Raw genomic sequence first — 22,148 nt, 5'->3', positions numbered from 1 at the left:
GGTTAGGAGGCAAACAGATCCAATCCATTGTTTGCTGGGGACACTGGCTCTTGTATCATCTTGTTAAAGTGAGAAAACAGCAATCAGAGCTTGGTCTTGTTTTACTTTGATGGGAAGAAATCAGACCCTTGATAAATCTGGAAAATTATGCCATGAAACATGTTAAACATTAGTGTACAACTCTAGGTGTTAGTAAAAGACTTACTAGATTGGTTAGAGCGTTCTCTGTCTCACGATCCAAGCTACTTCCTGACTGTTCATTGACGGGTGTACTTGAGTCTTAGAAACTGAGCGAATAAAATGTGATTCTGCTCCAAATAGCAACCATAACTGGAGCACGGTGGGAATCAGTGATTATTGTCCTTAAGCAGATTTCCTAACTAGCATGTTAAAGTTCACAGAATAACAAGTTTTGGGGTTTTTTCTGACATCACTGCAAAATCAGCTTGGGGCCCAAGAAGCTAGCTGGGACCCTTCCTGGTTATGAACCATTATAGACAGAAATCATGATTCTGCAGACTACGTGGTGCCACTGTGACACCCATGCACCTTCTTCCCTGGCTTCAGTGGATTTCCATGAGTGTAGCTAACTAGAATTTAAATTCACAGCCCCACACATGAACCAGAAGAGAGCCCAGGTCTCTCCCCCACAGCTGCATGGCAGCCTATTATGGAACCATCAATCAAGCCCGCAAGCCCAAGGAAAATACCAAAACTCCAGAAGCCCAGGGAAGCTTATAAACTTCACAGAGAGGAAGCCAAGTGAGAGCAATCCAGCAGAGCTGAGGAATGCATCCGAATCCTGCTGGCTGGCAGCACAGCCCAAGGAACCAAGGGAGCATGACCATGTTTCAACAAGATTCAGTTTGTCGAGAGTGGTTTTTCATGTGGCCAGAGCTTTCATTATGGAAGTGGAAGTATGCCGCTACCTATTCCCTCTCCCTTTCCAAGCTGAGTCCTAGCTCTTTATAAAGTGCTGCAAATGTGCAGAAAAAGCAATACAGGCAGAGTTTCTTCCAAAAAATAACATTTATTATTTTGGTAGTAAATATAAAAAATGCATTGCACAGTTTAACAGATCTACTTGAAAAGTGCTACATATCAGCAGCACGACAGAGGTTGTGTCATGCAAGAGAACAGAAAACCTTATACAACAAGGCTGAAGCAAGAGCACATCTCAATTCCTCATTCTTCCAAACTTTTATATAACAAAAATCAAATCGATTCATTTAAAATGAACCTCAAGCTGTTATGAAAGCAAAAGAAGCAATTTGTTCAACAAACCGTTAAAAAGGAGAAGGTCTGCTTCTGACCTTAATTTCTTCATTTTCAAAGCTTTATTCTTGCTTATTCATAAGTTGTGCTTAAAGGAGTTTAGATAGAAAAGTGATTCAAATAACAGCCACAAGTCATTATATGAAATACCTTGGTACGCCACTTTTTAATACCATAATATCAGGTTCACTGTATCCATATAAAACTACTTGTATACCACCACTCTGCTCTAGCCTTATAACATAGCACAAACTATGTTTAATGAACAGGAAAAATGGTGATGTAGAGCCTTAACCAAAGTCAGTGGGAAATGGGTTAGGCTCTTGCTGCAGCACGCAAATCTACACTGAACACAAATTATTGGGGGAGTGTGATGGGCCAAATCCTACAGACTTTACCCAGTCAAAAATCTGATTCAAGTCAACAGGAGTTAAGGGCACTCAGTGACTGGCAGTATTGGGTCCCTAAGACCATGTGATTTAATGACATTTTTATTTCAATCACTTTACTGTGCTATCAGGGTGCATGATCAAATGTGGCAGCAGGGACTGCAAGCTAGCTGTAGGTAACAGAAAAATAATTCAAAACCGTCATGAGGTTGGACAATAATGTTCTTCTTTGAAGTTGCTACCAAGGGAAGAATTAACCATCCCAGGAACAAATAGGAAAGATGAAACCATTTCCAAGTATTCTGGACTACAAAAGTTTCATACCACGGAACATTTCTGCAGTTATACCACATCTCCCTGCCCCGAATACTGTAAACCACTCTCAACCCCTGCCTGATCTCAGTGAGGAGGTTTAGTTTTTGACAACACCTAACATGTACTGGAATGTCGAACGCTGACACTGCAATGCGAATCAACTGACGAGAGACAATCAGAGATTGCTAAGCAGTGATCTATTTGGCCTTTGCCTTTTCAAGCGCTTGCAGATGCAGAGATCTAGAAACAAAGATGCTGCCTAGTCACACTGGGGTTTTGCTAGTTTGGGGGTTTTTTTGTTCTTATTTCCAGAAAATAACCAAACGGGGCACGCAGACCTAAGGAAAGTCATTTTGTACCCGAAAGCCATCGTCTCTCACAGATGTACAGTTGGTCCTATAGAAAATGTCACTGCACTTTACAAATCTGGCTGCTCACACAAGGCACAGGAAGACCACAATCTCCTTCTCACTGGGTTTTCCATGGAACTTCCTCTTGGAAGGAGGAATGGCTGGATCAGGACACATCACACCTATGGTACTCAATGGCAGGGCAAAAATCTTAGGGTACTTGGGACACCTCCAGAGAGCAGGCAGACTCAGGCGGACGATCCAAACTTCAACATTTCCCCCAAGGGTTCCCTTCCAGCAGCCTGACAGAACCTGCCAGCAGGACCAGCACTGTTCTCCGACAGGGAAATCCCTCTGGTTTGGTGAGGCAACCGTACTGCCCAGAGGAGCCCTTTATCTTCATCCTCTTGCGGCTTCTCCCTTAATTTCAGATGTTTTTTGCTCCCTGTACTCATGCTATTGGCAAGAAATACATGAGCCTTCGAACCTACATCTTCTAATGCATGAAGTTCCCCCGATTTAGAATTGAAGACGAGCAGGGACCATCATGTCTGACCTCCTACATCTCCTAGGCCATTATATTTCGCTCACTGACCACTTTGTAATGTGTCCCACTAATTTCAGCTTGACTAAAGCATGACTCGAGTCTTGTTATTAGGGAATCTAAGAATCTCTGCACTCTGGATTCTTTCTGACGGAAACTCCCAGCACAGATCCACTGACGGCGAGGTAGGTGGTGACTGCCACTTGAAATTCTTTGTAAACAGCAGACAGACAGTGGGCTCTAGCTGCAAGACTGGCCCTTCTTGGTGCCTTGCAGATTCAATTTAGGACTAGTTAATACTGTAAAACAGTAGTGCTCAAACTTTTTGCCCGGTGGACTGGATGGACAGTGCCCAGTCCATCTGCAAGCCAGATCTGGCCAGTGGTCCTGATCCGGGACCTAGTGGGGGTGCACTGGGGTCCCATCCTGCTGCATGGAGGGGGTGGGGGGGCAGCCCGGCCCCGATCCACCCATGCAGAGGGAGGGGGTATGGCCCAGCCCCAATCCAGCTGAGTGTGGGGAAGGGAGCGTGGCCTGGTCTGGCCCTATGTGGGGGAACGGGGCATGGTTTGGCTCTAATCTGGCCAACAGGCTTTGGAATTTGGCAGCCAGGGAGTGATGGCGGTATTAATTGCCACTGCTACCCCATTGCCAAGTTTCTTGACCTGTGGAGAGCCCTGCCAGCCAGAAGCAATGGCTCTATGGGGCACATTTGGCCCATGGGCTGTAGGCTGAGCACCCCTGCTGTAAAATACCAGTCTGAACAGAAACACATCTTTTGAAAAATGTATTTTAAACCCCTTAACTGGAGAAAAGACTAATGAAGTCAAAGCTTCCAATACACAATTCCTCTTAGCTGTAATTAATACATACTGGGGTCAAGCTCCTTTCATGACAGTACCTAGAACCTGTACCCTGCTGAGGCACAACCTCCCTTTTCCTGTGTTTTCAAAAAAAGCACCATTGAGAATCGTCACGTTCAAATCAGAGACTTTGGAAAGCTGGATCATTTTCGGTAATGGTTAAAAGTACTTTTTCTCAACTCTCATCCTCCTACACCTTCTTCCCCTTCTGCCTGCCAAGCATTTTTTAATTAAAAAAAGAACGAATAAGAGAGCAGATCTTGGCATGCAAAGCAGAAATGCTGAGAGTCCACTTCTCCAGTCACTAAAAATAAACCTCGTCTCTCCAATTTTAATCTGATGAGTGATGCAATTATTGAAAAGCTTTTCATAGACTTCTAGACAAAAAGAATTATAATTACCTCTGATTTACTACAGGTTGAGATAGTATCTGCAAAGCAGATAGGAGACAGCATCATTTAGAAAACATATTAAAAACAGCACCCAGAAACCAAATTTCCTCTGAAATGTACCACAAAAAAAGTGATCAAGCCCTGAGCATTTTGCCAAATGATTTCTAAGCATCTCTCTCTCAGTACGACAGCCCAATAAATGAGGAAGTTGAAGGAAACCCCCCAGCTAATCAGAAGGTTAAAGATTTTGCTAGACAGAAATTCAAGGGCATTGATAAAATGATGGGTGAATTTAGATATAAATAGAAAATACCTTACAAGTGTACAGCACCTCTTATTCAGATGAATCCCAAAACATATTGCCTTTTTCATTTAACTATCACGTCGTACAAAATATCTAGCTACAAACCTATTTAGAAAAGCCACTTCACTGTTTAATAATGACTGTTTCTACGCAGTATTTCAATAAAGTTTAAGCCTGAATTTTCTAGTTTATTTTTTCACAGCTGCCTCAGCCTCACAATCTTGTGCAACATTTGGATATAACACATAGTTAGCAATGTGTTTCTCAATTTGCATGCACAAACACCTTTTGCATACAAAATTGGGGTTCTGCCTATGCACCTCACCTGTAGAAAGTTGAGGATAGAAATACTGTCTGGACAGGAAAAACAAGTAATTATTTTGTAGACAGATTTGTAATATTCAACAACACTCCCGCCCCCCCCCCCTCCCCCCCCCACTCCCCCTGGAAAACTGTATAGCAGAAAAAGTAAGATTTGCTTCCTATTGACATACTTTCACAGACACATTTTAGAAGATACAGTCAAAATAATTCAGTCTACTCCCTTTTTCAATACTGTGGCATCCTAGACCCAATGATCTCAAATCAGTGTTTTGAAACCAAAGGGGAAGATACTAGGAGGCTTATCTGTACTATTCTTCTGGTTCCTAATAACTACAATCCAGAAAGCAGTGGAACCACTGAAGTCAGGGGCAGGCAACCTTTTGTGGTTGGGGGCTGGAACAGCCTTCCCTGGGGCAGAGGTAGGCGGACATTAGGACCTGGCTGCCCCTGGCACTTGTCCCCATAGTAGCACATGGAGAACACCTGCTGCTGAAGCCCTACATCCACTGGCTCCATGGGGTGCATCACAAAACCGTGCAATATTTCAGACAGCAAACAAGAAGTGTTCCAAGTCTCACGCTGAACATCATCTCTGCACTATAGATTGATAGCTTTAGACTAAAACTCAGGAATTTAAGATGGAAGGAAAGGATGCTGAGGGCAGGGAGAACCAGCGAAGAAAAAGATGAGAGTGAAGGATAGTTTATAAATACAGGGTTTTAGTCTAATTTCTGTGATAACATAAATGACAATTTCCTAACGTCACAAACTCAGTCTCTGTCTCTGAAGTACAACCACAGTATCTGCACACATGTACATTAGGGGCCCGCTGTGGTGAAGAGAGTTCAGCTCTGCAGCATGTAAGAGAAAAAAAAGCTCACAGTTTGAACCTGTGTGGAACTTCAGCCTCTGCTGACAAGTACAGAACCCAAGTGAACTAAAGATAAAGGGCACTCACCATATTGTCCTGCTACTAGCTTGCAATGGCTACATTAGAAAAAATTCTAATACAAATATTAGCTACTTTATTTGCTAGGAAATAAAGCATGCCCTGCAGCTGATCATATGGAGAAAATATATAAAACAGAACAGAAGTAGATACAGAGCCTGAGATTTTAATTCTAGTACTTTACCATGATTTTGCATCTTTGATGGACATTTTTCTCCTTTGGTTATTAATATGTTGATCACTCTGTTTATCAACTTTTACTGTTCAAGTAAAATAACAAAGAAGTTGAACACCTGGTAATAAAATGAAAAGTACATTACATTTCATGAAATGAAAAGTGTGTTTCCCTTTAACAGATCATTCCTTGTCATATAGGAGTTACACCTCACTGAGCTTAGTACTCAAAGGCATGTCATATAAAGACGTTTACTGCATATCTATGCATGCTGCATTGATGGAGATCTATTGCTGCCTGCAGGATTCTAGCCTGCTTATTTACCTGAGCTTGGCATTCTCATTTAGCTGAACCTAACGTGGCACTGGAGAGGAACCCAAACATTAGACAGTGTTGCACTGCGCCTCTGCATACTCAGAAGACAGAGGCCGTATGCCCTGGACAATGTCTTACATGATGGAGAGAAGTTTTTCTAAAGTGCACCACCTGAAGGAGACCTGTGGGTCTGTTCTCCACTTCTTGGATAGGCAACACATCTTCTTTGGTTGTTAGGTGTCCCCAGCTGTTTTGTTCATTTTACTAACTGCCTTGGTGGCTTGTTCTGGCAAGCATGATGGATCGGTCAGAATGGAGGTGGTTGTACTTAGATGCCGAAGGGTGTTCAGCACCACTGAAATAAAAAGCCAAAACAAAGTACCAAGGGAAAAAGATTAGTCTGAATGCAAACAGATACACATGGAAGTCACTTGGGCCCTTAGCAGCAAGGATGAACATGATCTATGATGTAATAGGTGATGTAATACACAAATATACATATGCTCCTGCAGTACATATGCACATGATGTATCCCTTACAAATGTACCATCAAAGACAAGGAAATGCAATTACTTTGCCTGGAAGATAATGTTTACAAAGGGGCTACCATTTTACCATTCTTCCAAACAATATCCCAGCTTGCTCTGATACTGCCTGTACCACTGTGCCGGAATAACCATAAACAGGAGCACTGGATGTGTCCTTCTGGAGGACAAACAAGCAATGGGTGTCAACCGTATGCAAACTTCACTGGTACTTGAAAGCTGAACATAGATCTAACATGGCCTCTATCTTCATTATGATTAAGAGAGTCTGAAATCTTTATTTAAATGCTGTAGCTGAGTCTACATTTGATTTCTGATGACTGATAACAGCAACAAATGCTCAAAGCCAAAATGCATGGTCAGCAGCAGTTCTTAGCTTTCCATTGCAACAATACAAAAAGGTTGAGAGGAAAAAAAATATACTATCACAACTTCTTTCCCTAATCTATACTGACCTTCAAAGAGGAAACTAGAGATTATGGTTTCAGTTTCTGTGCCACTAAACTACAACTAGCTAGAACTCTACTTACTTGGCCTCAAAACAGGGAGGGTGCAGTGCTGATCCAGCCATGCCATTGCAGTCTGATTCAGGTCCTCAAAGCTGGTTGTAGACACCATTCCATTGAAGGACTCAAATAACGGTTTAATGATAATACTGAACTGCAAATCACTGGGAGTTAAAGGAAATAATAGAAGTGCTAAGAGGGGAAAACAGAAGGTTTCCACAGTAAAGGGGCATCACTGTTTAAAGAAAGCTGAGATATCAAAATAAAATAAAAATGAACTACAGTTCTCTTCAACTGAGCCATTTACTTTTGCAATATGGGGCATCCTACCATAGGAAACATCCATGCTGATCTATGCTAGTGGAAAACTCTAGAGCAGAACGTCAAAAATTCCTAGCTCATTTGATAAGCTTTAGTTCAAAGCACCCCATTGTCATTTTTCAGCATGGGGATGCTGATACACGTGATGCTTGGGCGCTTTTAATTAGTGCAGCTCACTAATTAAAGCGCCCCCTGCCTGATGCCTCCCAGAGCATGTGTAAAAATCCCCAAAGTGCAAGGAAAAAGGAAGACAAAACACCTAGCAAGATCATCGTGTTTCTAGCCCTGCGCATCCTACAGGTCACTGGTTTTTAAATAATGCAATCCATGTTCAGAGTCACTGGAGACTTTTGCTGAAAATTAATTAAAACAGACCAGAAAAATTACCGCTAGTACCTAAAAGCAGGACCCTCTGTATTCCTTCGTGGTCTGACTGAGAAATGTGTTGAATGCCGCATTCCTTCCCATGTCATAAAAAGAAGGCTCCAGAACCCATACTTTCAAGCCATTAAAAATTAACTTTCCAGCCCTTAACAATTCTGAAGAAAATCTCTCACCTGAGTTGATAGGCATTCCTGCACTGCTCTCTTCCTGCTACAGACTGTCTAGTTAATAAACAGCAGCACTGAAAAACAGTTCATGTCAGTAAGATATTGACTCTGAAAACTAGCATCCTGCATTTAAACCCCCAAACTGAACCATATTCTGTTGAAGTGTTAAGGAGATGCATCTAACTTCTGTGCTTTCCCAGCTTTCCAACTTCCCCCCACACCATCCTGGATACCAGAAGCTGTAACTGCCTCCCATCAAGCTGCCAAAACACCCAGTATTCTCTAAGTGGCTGCTACAGTGCTCTCAGCCTTGTCAGTATCAAATTTGACAGCAACTGAAAAATTTGGGGCAGTGTAAAAATATAGAACCAATAAACTGATGCTTGAGAAGCTGAGCCATTAGTTTGAGTCATTTTCAGTTATACCCCTTAGGGACTACTATTTCTCTGATTTATTTGAAGCTGTCCCAGAAGTTCCTGTACCAGGAAAGCTACAGGAATCTGAGGCTCCTATCAGAAGCAGAAGGTCAAGCTTACTGGAGAGCACATAAAGACCTGGTGTTTTCAGGAGACTACGCATTTAAAATAATACATTTATTTATGTACATATATGGAGAGAAAAAACCTTTCCCTGAAGTGTCTGCAACTCAGAACAGCAACTAGTGCAAGCACCAGAAAGAGAAACTAATTATGCCTGACTGTCCAATGAAGGGCAAAAAACCCCTTTTGATAAATAGTGAAACATGAGATTTTAAAACTATGATACTAAATAACCTTAGCAGTTATCAGCAAGAAACATATTTGTCAAACAGCATTTCTTTTGACAGTGCCACTTTTGATTTTATTTTAAAGTTAACTCCCTTTCCTGTGTGATAGTCACATACCCATACCCATGAGACGCCCAGAGTTTGCTCGATACAAACACTATATTTAATGCTATGATAAAAGGATACAATCCAAAACTTCCAGTTTTGGAGGGTCCTGTTTTTCACATACTCATCAAACATACTCCTCATATGATCAAATCTTTGTCTTGTTATGGGAACCCCAGTAGCAGGGAGTTGCTGTTGACATGATCTGAAAACAAACAAACCCAGAGATCAAGTTTCTGAAGACAGGAGACACTTCTCTTCTATGTTAAAAGCTAAAGCGAGGCAAGTATCCATTCACAGTGCCACAAAACTGATGTTGTTTCTTAGTGGATCACTTCTTAAGGTGGAAAGGACAATTCACGTTCATTTTACGCTCAGCAACCTCTATTGTGCAACACAATATTTTCCTGACGATTCTGCTCACATCCATTTAGCAAAGGGAAGATTTTCAAACTATTAAGAATTTTTTATTATTATAAATAACAAGAGTTAGAAACAAAATATAACCTAGAACAGTGGTTTTCAACCTTTTTGCATTTGCAGACCCCTACAAATTTCGAATGGAGGTGCAGACCCCTCTGAATTGTAAGTATGAGTATTCACATACTTTTGATTGATCATAGTCATCTTTTGTGGACCCCATAGACATAGTCTGTGGACCCCAGGTGGAAAACCACTGAAGTAGAACAAAGAAGATTTCTGTCTCTACTTCACAAGAAAGAAGAACGTAAAACTAGAAAGCAGAGAATAACTCACTTATCAGCTAATATTGTATCATTTTCTTCAAACTTTTAAAAGTTTAAGAAGATAGTTCAGTTTAAAGATAAATTTAAAATCAGCTGAATCACTTTTGTCATATCCTAAAATATTAGGGGTTTTTTATTTGCTCATTATATATTATTCAATATTTCTGTGAATAAAAGCACATTATGGACCCAAAAATACTTTACAATGACTTGAACCCATTTATAAGGTATGGAAACTAGAACACAGGAAAGTGAATTAATTTGACCACAGTCAGACTGAGTCAGTTCTTGATGTCACTTCTTGTGCCCTTTTCATTCAACCATATTTGTTCCCAGGAAGGAAAGTTTACATACCAAAAGACAGTTGCACCTATGCTGCTGTACAGAGTAGGATTTCTGATTTAAAATAGTCCTCATGTGTCAGTACTGAGAAGCATTCCAATCTATTTTTGATCATGTTATCACTCTGCATTGATGCCCAGAGCTCAATGAAGATCAAAACAATGCTCATTTTGTGGCTATTTTGTGTTTTCATTGTAATCCACTGATACTCTGCTTCTTTGCAATACCCAACTGCCAGTTGGCATACTACTTGATACAAATACCTACTGTTATTAACCAAAGCAGAGCTGCACAGGAAGAAACAGTAACAATTCCCCGAGAACATCTTACATGATGGTAGCATTCAGTTCCTCAATTTCCTCCCGGAGACGCCTGGTTTCTTCCTGCATCTGTATTCTCTCTTGCTGTAGTTTAGCAATATATTCCACAGTCTTTTGGAGTGTGATTGCATGGCTGATCTGTGCCAAAGCAAACACAAAACTGTCATTCTGGAATTGATGTAAGCAGGCTAAGAGTTTGGCCCAAACTTAACATAACACCTACAAAAGCATGTCAGCCCCATTATCATCAGATTCCTTGCCCATGCTAAAGAACTTCAGGATTCATGGTTGCAAGGTGCCACAGCAGAGTGACTAACTGTTCAGTATCATCCTGACTCCCAGGAACAGGGACCTAGTAAGAGGAGAGTGTATCCAGCTTGCCCTCTTTTCCCCAAATGAGATTTTGGCTAATTTCTTGGAGAAAATATTTCAACAATTTTAAATGTTCACAAATTAAATTATTTTCCCACATTAAACAAGACCTGAATAAGAGGAATCGATACCTCTTTTGATATATTTAGCACATTGCTAAATGTATCTAGTTGCAGAGGTAATTCAGAACGTATCAGATCTGAAAGGCTTTGAGGTTTTCACATTATTAAACAGAAGGGAGCATGGTCAAGCTGTTATCAAAGGAGACAAAGACAGTATTACTGGTTTCTATTTTAGGATCTGCCTCTGTCTGCAGTTGTACCAAGGCAGATAATCTAGTTTTTTTTATCAGACTTTTTATTCAAATCAGATTCTTTTACTTGCAATTAAATATACTTTTCTTTTGCCTAAAGTCACACATGGAATGAGGACAGCCCATGTTTAGCCCTAATGTAACTTTAATTACCAAAGCTGTTTAAACAGATGAAAAAATGCCATATCCATGGGCACTCAGTTATTTGAACTAGTCCATTCAGAGTTGAGACACCAACCGGGAAATGAAAATGCAGGAAGCTCTGATTTTCTCTGTCCATCTAGGAATATGAAACAGTGGCAGGGGATAAGGCCCAATCATTTTAAAACTCTGAAGCGCACATAGTCAGATTACAGGCTCAATTTTCAAAAATGTCCAAACAGATTAGGCAAGTGGCTAGCAATGGTTAACAAGCAGTGGACTGAAACCACCTGCCTTGGGTCAGAGGCAGGCTGGCACTTTCCACCAAGCCACTACCGCTTCTCCCTGCTGCCTGGCCGCTGTGTGTGCAAAGCCCTCTGTTGCCAGAGTGCCAAAGCCCCCCCACTCCATGGGCTGGATAAAATGCCTCTGCTGAACCTGGCCTGCAGGCCAAAAATTGCTGATTCCTGGGTTGGGCCCCAAGTTAATGAGTTGGTTATCTATGCTCTTCAGGCAATTTTGAAAATTCAACTGGGCACCTCCACATCTTTGGAAGTCTGGGCATTAGCAACCAGAAACAGCATGGAATATTTGTAAAATATTCTACAAAGCTCTACAAAATACGTTCAAAGTGTTATTGTACTGCAAATGTGATCAAGCCCTTAACCCAGGAGCTGGAGGACTACAGTGTGCAGCTTCTGTTCTTTCCCCTTAAGTCTGAGAGTTAAAGCCCTTGAGCAAACAGAACTCCTCTGCTTTTGGAATCAAACCAGTGGTACAATCAAGACCACAACACCTGGCATGTGCTCTCCCATTATCTGACATGTAATAATGGATTATTTTCTTACTGCATTATGGTCCCATCTCTTAACTCCTATGATTCAAGTAACTACCCAGCGGTCTTTCCTGCCCAAGTGCAGGGGGGCTGGACACAATGATCTGTAAGGTCCCTTCTAGCCCCTAACATCTATGGAACTATGAAATTAAATTTATTAATTGTACTTTGTATTTTCCAGTGAAGAGTGGAGCTGTCCAGGTTGATTAACAATCTTTTTTTTCAAAATGGCTACTGGTTTCCATAACTACATGGTTCATTTTTTGCTATGTTAAAAATGTTACTTACAGATTTGGAGTTAGAGGACACCAAGCTGTTCAGCGTATTAAAACCAGCCTTGATATTACACCTTCTCTTTTGTTCTGCTGAAATATGCTTTATTCTTCGATTCTGTATAAACACATAAAATGAGCTCAACATATGCTGGTTTATCGGCTTCTGTCCCTATTTATTAGGGCCACTTACAATTTCATCTTTTGTTGAATTAAAGTTACTGTGGTACTCCCAACTCTCCCAATACTGCAAGCATCACAGGAACGTCAAGAACATGCAAGTAACAATTTAAACAACTGTAGAATCATTCACCGTACTAAATTCAATCCCCATACTGGTTTAATCTCTTTTTAGTTTTAGAAAGATCACTAACCCAGAAGTATTGCTAACCCTCTGGCTACTTACCACCATATTGGTATTTATAACGTTTCAAATACAAAGCACTCCATTTCACAGATATTTATGCCAAATCTGCTACAAAATTTGATTCACTCTGCTCTCCAAGGACACCACACCATCTAGCGGCTGCTGCTTTCTTCTACGCAAAGTAACAGATGGCAGTGTTGATAATATTCTAGATTCCACTGTGGTTTTCATTACCAAACTTCTTGTACAATCAAGCAAAGCATTTCTATAAAAAACAATCTGTTTGAGAGACACAGCCAAGGTTTCCAGCAATCTGACTTAGCTGCTGCACTTAAAACTGACTCTTGTCCCAAAGGAAAGCACACACTTCATGGTTGTAACTGGCATCAAGGGCACGCTAAAACACATAAGAAAGCTTGTGATCCACTTTTCATATGGATGCACTGTAAACATTTGTGCCTGTACAGCACACGGTTAAAACTTTCTCAATAGCCATGGCTCTGAAGCGTTTCACCAATGCCGAAGGCCTAGTCTGGCAATGGGCTGATTTCTTACAACTCGGTGAGCGTGTTCTGTTTGTTCCACAAATGGGAACCCCCATCAATGTGTAACATGGGCAGACAGTCCTCCATCCTGCTAGCTCCCCACAGGCAAGGAAATCTTTACGGCCACCTGAAGCTCAAGTCCACAGGTGTGTTCTCTCACCTGCTATTCTGCCTATGGCAGTGTATGAACAGGCTGTGTTACCTGTAACCAGTTAAAGCAGGGGTTCGCAACGTTTTTACACTTGAGACACCCCTCGAAAATGTCAACTCCTAGTTTTTACTTGTTCTTTAACTATAGAAAAAACACAGGACAATTTTCTGTTGTAAACAATGCAGAAAGCCCACAATAGGTTAGGGTGGTTTTTAACATTATGGATTGGCCTTCTCTTGTGAATCATGTTTGCACACCAAACAGTGCTAACGCTGCATAGCACCCCATGCCACTCTTGAAAGGTTCTTAAGAAATCCCATGGCACCTTAGCTGAGATTCATTAAATGTGCCTCAACACTTAATACAATCAAAGTTAGAAATCACAGTGCAGAGAAAGCCTTATAGTCACTGTGATTATAACAATATACACTTTACAGTTGAGGGATTTCAGTGCATTTTCAAAGGGCTTCCAATGCAGCAGATCCCATTGTGCTAACCCTCTTGGAATGCAGCGCTTAGTTATCTTCCCAAAAAGGTGTTAAGTGCTGCATTTCAAGGAGAGTGAAAAAAGAAAGCTTCACAGGGGAGGGTGGAGAAGGGTTGAGAAAGAATCCCTAATTCCCATTCATGCTGCAGCTGGGCAGTCTGGAGACAGCTGCCCTCACAAGAAGCGAGGATGGCTTTTCGGATTTCTTACTGGGCTGGAATTTCAGTGAAATTCCATCTGTAGCAATGCTTTTGTAAAAAGTGCATTTCATTTTAAGAGGGTCAATTCACACAGCCAGGAACATGTCTACCAGTGAAGCACAGTCACCTCTACTGCACACAGCAACACTACATGTATGAAAAGCAATCGAGATACCATGTCGCAATAAATCTTTAAGGGGCCAGGACACCAAGCAAGTACCTGGCAGCTGTGAAAACTCCACCACCAAAAACTACTAATAAAGAAATTGGCAGGAAAGGCAATCAGGTAGGGTTCTGTTTCCATTAAGCAACCTGCTGTTTAATGAGCATTAAACTTTAATGAACTCTAGAGCATCCAAGTCTTGCACTTTGATCAGAACCTGGGACAAGACCCCAGGTAAATGCAGGTAAAATCAACACAGCCATTCAGATAATTAATCACTTTAGAAAAAACACATAGAGGATTGGAAGTCCATGAAACCAAGCGGATGGGAGAGCTCCCAGCAGAAAAAACAACACCCCCCCAAAAACAACCACCCCACCACACGTACACAGACCAAATGGAAATCGTTTACAACAGGGCTGTCCAGCTTCTAAGTGTCTGGGAGCCACATGCCCTGGGGGCTGCACCAGGTGTACCATGTGGATGCTTTTCCTTTCCAAGCCCCATTCGCCATGCACTCCCCCCACCGCTGCATTGTGCAAACCACCCTCCAAGCACGGCCCCAGACTCACTCTGAGCTCCCCACCCTGATGCTGTGCCCTGCCCCCTGGGGCAAAGCAGCACAAGGAGTGATGGGGGAGTCTGGGGGCTCTGGCTGCCAGAGCAATAGAGGGAGCAGTGGCCAGGTGAGAACCATGAGGCTGCACATTAACCCCTCACAGGCTGCATGTAGCTGATGGGCTGCCAGCTGCATAGCTCTGCTTCAGAAAAAAAAGGCTAAAACCACAGATGTCCCAGTTCACTTTAGCTCTTCCAGGAAGCACTGCTGGAAATGATGTCATGGCTGGTAAGGACAAGCAGACAGCATACTCCCCTGTCTTCACAAGATAACACATCACTGAGGAGCAAGGCAGACTTGATGTCATTACTAAGCCACAAATGATATTCAAAATAATAAACAGCAATGCAAGTGTAATGAAAGCTGAGCCACAATCAGATAAACAACCTATTTCATGCAGCACTATGCACTGCACAGTCACAGGTGGCAGGAATCAGGAAATCAGTCTGCTACAGAGGCAAATGAAAGAGCCCCATAGGGGTGGACTATGTACCTTAAAGGCAGACATCTGAGGATTGGTCGTGGCTTTTCCTGAGCAATTGTTCTGTGGAGACTGAGGACTGGGGCTCTGCTCCGAGGTGCAGGGTGAGGCCTGTCCTGAGTTCTGACAGTCTCGGCCTTCAAAATGGAAACATCAAGTCACTTATGCAGCAACTGCCAGGAACAGCCTGACCTGTGGAGGAGCAGCTTCTACCCACATCACCACTGGCTTCATTTCTAGAGAACTGAGCATTGTAATACCAACACGCTAGAGATATATTTGGATAGCTTGGAAACCCAATGATTTAATTAGAAATGGCTGAATGAATCCCATGTGGCAATACACTATGCCTTATACCTCCAAACTTCAATAAGGTGGAGCTGGGTGATGGGGCTCTAAACCAGGGGTGGGGAAAATGCGGCCTGGGGGCTGGATGCGGCCTGCCAGGACATTCTATCTGGTTCATGGGGCCCCTAAAAATTTTTGAAAATTAATATTTATCTGCCCTGGGCTGCCTGTCATGCGGCCCTCGATGGCTTGCCAAAACTCAGTAAGTGGCCCTCTGCCCAAAAAAATTGCCTGCCCCTGCTTTAAACCAACTAGCACACATTGACCGTCTCCTTTCCTAGTGCAGAAGCAAAATAAAAGGTTTTCACTGGTCCTTCCTCCCAATCCTAGTGAGATGGACATTCAGAGCAGAGCTCTAAGGGAAGGGAACCCCAGCAGCTGCAAAGCTAAACCAAACGCTTTGTATCACAACATACACCAAAGACAACTCTCTGCTTAATTACAATTAATGTGTTTTGAGATCCTCTGAAGAAAGCTGTAATTGCAGTGATACAAAGTACTAGACTGACAAGCTTAAACAGAACGTTTAGCAAATTCTTTCCAAATTGCTTTCTCTGTTTCCCTGTAAATATGGGAGTAAAATCACTGCACAAAGCACTGAAAATGCAATCATTTCTGGGGTGGAATACTGCAGCTTCATGGTGCACAAAATGCCATCCAGTAGTTTCAGACAGGACTTGGAACTGAAGCTGGAGGGAACAGAGGCTTTAAAATGTATTCCTATAAAAAATCTCCTGGGATTTGTAAGGACCTCAACTGCCCCAGACACATTTTACAAGCCACCCAAAAGACAGCTTTACAAACATACATGTTTTGCTGATATCCACCTATATATGCACATGCAGAGAAGAGGGCTGCAGTCTCTCTTTGACTTACTAGGTGTAGGTGAAGGGACTTGTGAACTGGTACTGTGGGAAGGGATTTGCTCCCTTTTCACCAATGCATCCTGGACTACACTGGGAGAGAAGAGGTGCGAGACAGCAGGCTGGGCTTGCTGGGTACCTGGAGCTTGTTGTGCTTGACCAACCAGAATGCCACTATGGAATTCTGCCACCCCAGGAGCCTAGGAAGAGCATGGAAATATTGTGGAAAGAAGATACAAAGATTCACCACCTTGTCTTTCACTGGGAGGTTAAAGTATTAAATCAGGACATGTTTAACAATCTGGTGAAACACACTCCCCAGATTAGGCTTAATAGGGACTGTCAGGTGCTGGAGTCAGACTTCCGGGAAGAGTCCAACAATTTAATGAACATTATAGTATGTCAGCACCTATCAGACTACCAGACACTTTCCCTCCCCATGCTCACAATCCATTGGACAAACAGTTGCGCCTTCAAGAGGACTTGCAACCGGAAAACTCAAAGCCTGATTTTATCCGTTGCATCTTCAATAAAATAAGACAATAATAAAACCCCACATCTGTGCAAATGGTGGCTGTTAATAATTCCACTAACATTTGAGCCAGAAAACAAACCAGCTCAGTACCCTGAAGATACATGAATCTTTTAACAGTGTTGTTAAAAGCTATAGAGAATTTAAAACAAAAAATAAGCAAATACAAGTCTGAATATCACAGCTCTGCTGAGTAATAACAGGGTATTTATAAATGGTCACTTTCCGAAGCCTAACCATACTTTAACACAGCACAAAAACTACAATCCTATGGAAGAATTTCTTCTTACTCTGGCGATTCCAGCTGGTGCAATTACAACGTTTGGCTGAGACATGGTTGGAGTCAAAATCCCTTCTCTTTTTATAGGTGCTGGGGTTACAATCACAGCTCTGGGCTGTCCCTGAAAGGCAGCTGAAGAATACACAATTAAAGTTAGAAAAATTATTGAGAAAAATGAGTTGGAAAATGTTCTGTAGGGAAGAAATTTGTGTTGAATAGGAGAACGTGCTAAGCAGGACGTAAGGGGTACAGTATGGGTATTTCACATTTCCTCCAAAGATCACCTTGCAGTACAGAGCGTCGCCATGAGATGGTATCAAGATACAAAACAAGGCTTTAGCAGCTTCAGTTACCATGTAGTGTCTAGACCTGCAAGCTGACAATGGATGCAGTATTTTAATGTGTGGTTTTACCGTAGATGTAAATGCACCCAGAGGCTGTGACAGGTGCACTTCATAAACACAGCAATGATAGGGGAGCATCCAGCTTATTCTCACACCTGTTTTATAAGGGAAATATCCTCTTCCTGGAGTGTAAGTTGTAGCCGTGTTGGTCCAAGGACATGGGCAGACAGGGTTCCTTGGGTGAATCTGATATCTTTTATTACACCAACCCAAATAGTTGGAAAATAATTATTAAGCAAGCTTTCGGGTTCAAAAACCCTTCGTCAGGCTAAGGAAGTTTCAGCAGTTGGTGTGTGCTCTTCCTGGATGGAATGAAAAGTAAAGAAGCCAGCGGCTGGGCTGGTATGCATACAAGACAGGTAAGTCAGTGAAAATGTAGACTGATGAGTCAATGGGTGAGAGAGAGACTCCTCAATCTACATTTTCACTGACTACCTGTCTTGTATGCATACCAGCCCAGCCGCTGGCTTCTTTACTTTTCATTCCATTCAGGAAGAGCACACACCAACTGCTGAAACTTCCTTAGCCTGACGAAGGGTTTTTGAACCCGAAAGCTTGCTTAATAATTATTTTCCAACTATTTGGGTTGGTGTAATAAAAGATATCAGATTCACCCAAGGAACCTTGTCTGCCTATATCCTCTTCCTTGCACTTATGCTTCATCCACATGACCATGGACGTTTGTTTCCCTGGGGACAAGAAGCAGTGGCACACCTTGTGCTGCTGCTACTTGTTCTCAGGAATGTCTGTGCCATGTGCCAGAGGGCAGGTTACCCTGGGTGGGGTAGGGGAAGCTGGCCCCAGCAGCCTTACTGGGGGCCTCCTGGGGTTACAGCAGTGGAGATCCTCCTGCTTGGAGCATGGCTCTGGCCAGCCAGGCTCCAGTTTTGGGTGGTACGCCCCCACATATGCCACCCTGCTCATTTTTGAGCGGGTTTTTTGACCCCAGGATCTTTTGATTTCTACACACCAGAATGTGCAACATCTGTGACGCCACATATCACACAGCCATGCTCATCTGGATGTGGCCTTACCATTCAGTTCTGGTTCCCCAGACCACCCAAAAGAGATTAAAAGGACAACAAACTGGTTCACTGACAATTGACAGAAACCTACCCATAGTGTTCACACTTGCTTGTGCACATATTACATTTATTCCCCACCTGCTCACTCCTTTAGGTGGGTTCTCAGAAGGTCAAAGTTTGGTTACGTAGCTGTTTAACCCAGCACAGTAGTTTCATATGATTTTTGACCAATACCAATTTCCTAGGAACTAGGCTAAAGCAGCTGCAATTTGGGCATCGCTGGGTAGACAGCACAAGCAGTCTGTGACCTCAGTCCTCCCCTCATCAACAAGTTCAGAGCAAAACCATCAGGTTTTGACCAAATCAGAGCAGACAAGAGTCCTTTCATTAGTCAGCAGCAAGTTTGCTCCAGGGGCTGGAACCAGGGATCCTGGTTGTGAGTGAGCTATGTCTACTAGAAATATCACTGCAGTATTTAGGTTCTGCATACACAAACATACACACATCTCTTCCCTCCCCTCCAGGACTTCGCTGCCATTCTGCATTACTCCAGAGCGAAGCACTATGCAGAGACACCTTTTGTGCTCTGAAGATGACAAGAAACAGGCTCATCTTGAGAAATTCAAGACCCAAACTGCTGAGCTTCATCCCAGGCTCTTCCCTTTGCCTTAGTAATGATACAGTGTGCTGAAGAGGCAGAGACTAAGACCACTGAATCCCCACCAACAGAAGGCTTTCAAGATTAGCACCACAACAGAAGGCTTTCAAGATTAGCTGTGGTGAACTCAAAACAGACAAGGAGACAGGGCAGAGCACAGGGGCTGGTGTTATGTGCCCTCGTTTGTCTGTCATCTACAGCAAGTAACAGCTATGGAATCAGACAAAGATGTCTTCACAGAAAAATCTTTATAGAGCACACTACATTCATTCTGGAAGGATGCCCAAGACAGTGATGCACTTTGGCACAGTGCTTAATTCTTAGCCTGAGTGTTCCCATCTGTAAAATGGGAATCAGAATCTTTCTGCATGTATATTAATTCAGTGGTATATTCACTGGTATATTAATTCAGATTAATTCAGGACCCTCTGAAAGGAACTTGGTCTCTGCTTAGCATTGCTACAAGAAAGGCAAAGTAGCAGCTTCACTGCAAAACAACATTCCTGAATTCTGGATCAGGGTAAGTGCAATGACCAATATGCATTTAGCTGCTATGTTAATTGCCCTGAAGATTTTTCAGGGCAGTTGATGTCAGAGACAGCAAAATATGTCACTCTATACTCCCAAAGCAAATGTGCCACCTCCCATGCTGCCCCTCATGAGAGAGAAAGAAAAGCCTCCTGGAAGCTCACCTGGGGCAATGAAGGCATTTTTTAGTACTAAAGACACTGTTTCAGGCTTCGGAGCAGGCACTATTTTTTGTGGCTGTCTGGGCCTAGTCCCAGCATTTGCCAGGGGAACGGCTTTGGGGAGTGCAAAAGTCAGCTGAGGCTGCAGCTGGGGTTGGGGCTGCCCCGACATGACGGTAGTCTGTAAAGCCAGGTTACAAGGCACTCCTCCCCCTGACTGCTGCGTTGCCAGGACGAGGTTTTGGCTCTGGCTGAAGGTGGTGGCAGGAGCATTGTGGGTCTGTGTAGCAGAAGCTGTGTGGGTGATCACAGTAGATTTGCAGAGGCCAAACTTCTGGGTTTCTGGAGCCATGAAAGCAGAGAGCTGGGAGTTCAAGCCAGCATCCAGAGGCACTGCAGGCAAAGGGGTCTGGTGCGGTGAGGCAGAAGGCTGAAGTAGTGGCATTGAAGTCTGGAACACTCGCACGAACGATGGCTGGCCACTTAGAGATGAATCGGAATTGAAGTCTGCCGGCTGAATGAAAGATCCCCCACCTCTAATGCCAGAACACTGGTCAGCACCAACATCAGGAATGACAGAAGCAGGGACCGATGAGGCAATCAGTTCATCGCTGAGGTTTCCTGCTGGGTGTGCGCTGGGTAAAGAACCTGAGGGCAGGACAGGGGACTGGTGGGAGAAAAAAACACTGTAAATGAATGCACACTGTTGGAGATGGGCCAACAGCAGCTTTTATCAGCATCTCCTCTTACCCCCAGCTGTGCCTGCTTTGCCAAAGCTGGCCCCTACTGACTGGGTGCTGGAAGAGGGAAACTTCCTCTGCATTTGACCATTTCTCCCTGACTCATCTTGGCAGAAAGTCTCCAAGACAATTATCAACAGCCTCATTTTACAGACAGGAAAACTGAGGCTTGAAGAAATTCTGTGACTTTCTCAAGAATCACAAACACATCTGCAACTAGACAGTTTAAAACACATTAAACTTCCTTACCTGGGAAGCATGGCTGCTGGAATCTGTTGTAGCAGAACTGACAGTAGGAACAGCAGACACAGAAGGGAAATAATTACTGGAACGACTGGAGGTGAAGAGATCTGAAATATGGCAATACATAAATAGATCTTTTGCTCTCACTATTTTGGCAGGACATAACTAAAGCAGCACAAATTAAATCGCTGCAAATCAACATTAAATGAACAACTGAAACCCCTTCCTTTCTGCATGTCAAAATGTGCTTTACTCACACATACAAAGAGATGTCTCTCTCTCACTCAGATAAGAAACTCTTGGGGGAAGAGGTAATTTCTCAGCTATTCTTATGAAGTGCCATACAAATTCAGGGTACTGAGCAACATACAACTCTGTGGACTTGAGCAACACAAGGCCTACACACCAATTTATCTCTCTTTTGATGGCTTACAGACATGAATTTTGCCTTACGTGAAAGACTACATCAATACATTTGACAGGGAGAGTTTGGTATCAATGAATAAACCTTTGGTTACCAATAAATGTCCTACAGTCAATCAGAGAAAAAATCTGGTTTGGAAGGATGAGTCCTGGCCTTTCGTTATTACATCTGTGTTAAGTGGGGAGAGCCGGATGATGGTATCACTAGAGGGCATGAGGATTAAAAGTCGCAAATGAGTAAGGTTCTGCTTTAAGGTTCTTTGCTGACGCATTAGGTTTCATAGTTCTGCTCTACCACTCAGTGGTGAAAGGTCCAAATACCACTTTTTCTTGAAGACGCAGCTTTCTGCCATGTCTAAGTCTTGGAACACAGAATCTCAAAATGCTTTCAAAACCCAGTGAAGCAAAGAACTGATTTTGCAGCCTTACGGGGGTCTCTCTACATGCTTATTTGACTGAAGTGTTTAAAAATAGATTTCAAATGCTCATCTGCTCTGGCTTTATTGTCATAATCCAAATTGTAAATATTAGTTTGCATTATTTATTTTTCCATTAGTGACTACATTACAAATTGCCATAATATTCACAAATACAGTAAAC

General features: G+C 42.7%; 1 protein-coding gene across 2 annotated transcripts in view; it reads right to left on the bottom strand.

The window, feature by feature from the left end:
• Nucleotides 1-1,010: 1,010 nt before the first annotated feature.
• The window catches only part of MLXIP (MLX interacting protein), a 55,475-nt gene continuing 34,337 nt past the window's right edge, over nucleotides 1,011-22,148 (bottom strand). The window contains exons 8-18 of one of the 2 annotated variants that reach the window (XR_002090023.2): nucleotides 21,132-21,232; nucleotides 20,146-20,809; nucleotides 17,377-17,498; nucleotides 16,568-16,754; nucleotides 15,356-15,480; nucleotides 12,347-12,448; nucleotides 10,408-10,535; nucleotides 9,071-9,194; nucleotides 7,271-7,400; nucleotides 6,367-6,550; nucleotides 1,011-5,998 (exon numbers count right to left, since the gene is read on the bottom strand). Coding sequence is in view for 1 of the 2 variants with exons in the window: in XM_006257970.4 (XP_006258032.4) it covers nucleotides 6,429-6,550; nucleotides 7,271-7,400; nucleotides 9,071-9,194; nucleotides 10,408-10,535; nucleotides 12,347-12,448; nucleotides 15,356-15,480; nucleotides 16,568-16,754; nucleotides 17,377-17,498; nucleotides 20,146-20,809; nucleotides 21,132-21,232 (1,805 nt within the window). In the remaining variant the exon portion in view is untranslated. Of the gene's footprint in view, nucleotides 6,551-7,270; nucleotides 7,401-9,070; nucleotides 9,195-10,407; nucleotides 10,536-12,346; nucleotides 12,449-15,355; nucleotides 15,481-16,567; nucleotides 16,755-17,376; nucleotides 17,499-20,145; nucleotides 20,810-21,131; nucleotides 21,233-22,148 lie in introns of both variants that reach the window. The other variant, XM_006257970.4, reaches the window with a different exon arrangement.

Source organism: Alligator mississippiensis, chromosome 10 (assembly GCF_030867095.1).
Source record: "Alligator mississippiensis isolate rAllMis1 chromosome 10, rAllMis1, whole genome shotgun sequence".
Classification (NCBI taxonomy): Eukaryota; Metazoa; Chordata; order Crocodylia; family Alligatoridae; genus Alligator; species Alligator mississippiensis.
This window is presented reverse-complemented; position numbering and strand designations above follow the sequence as displayed.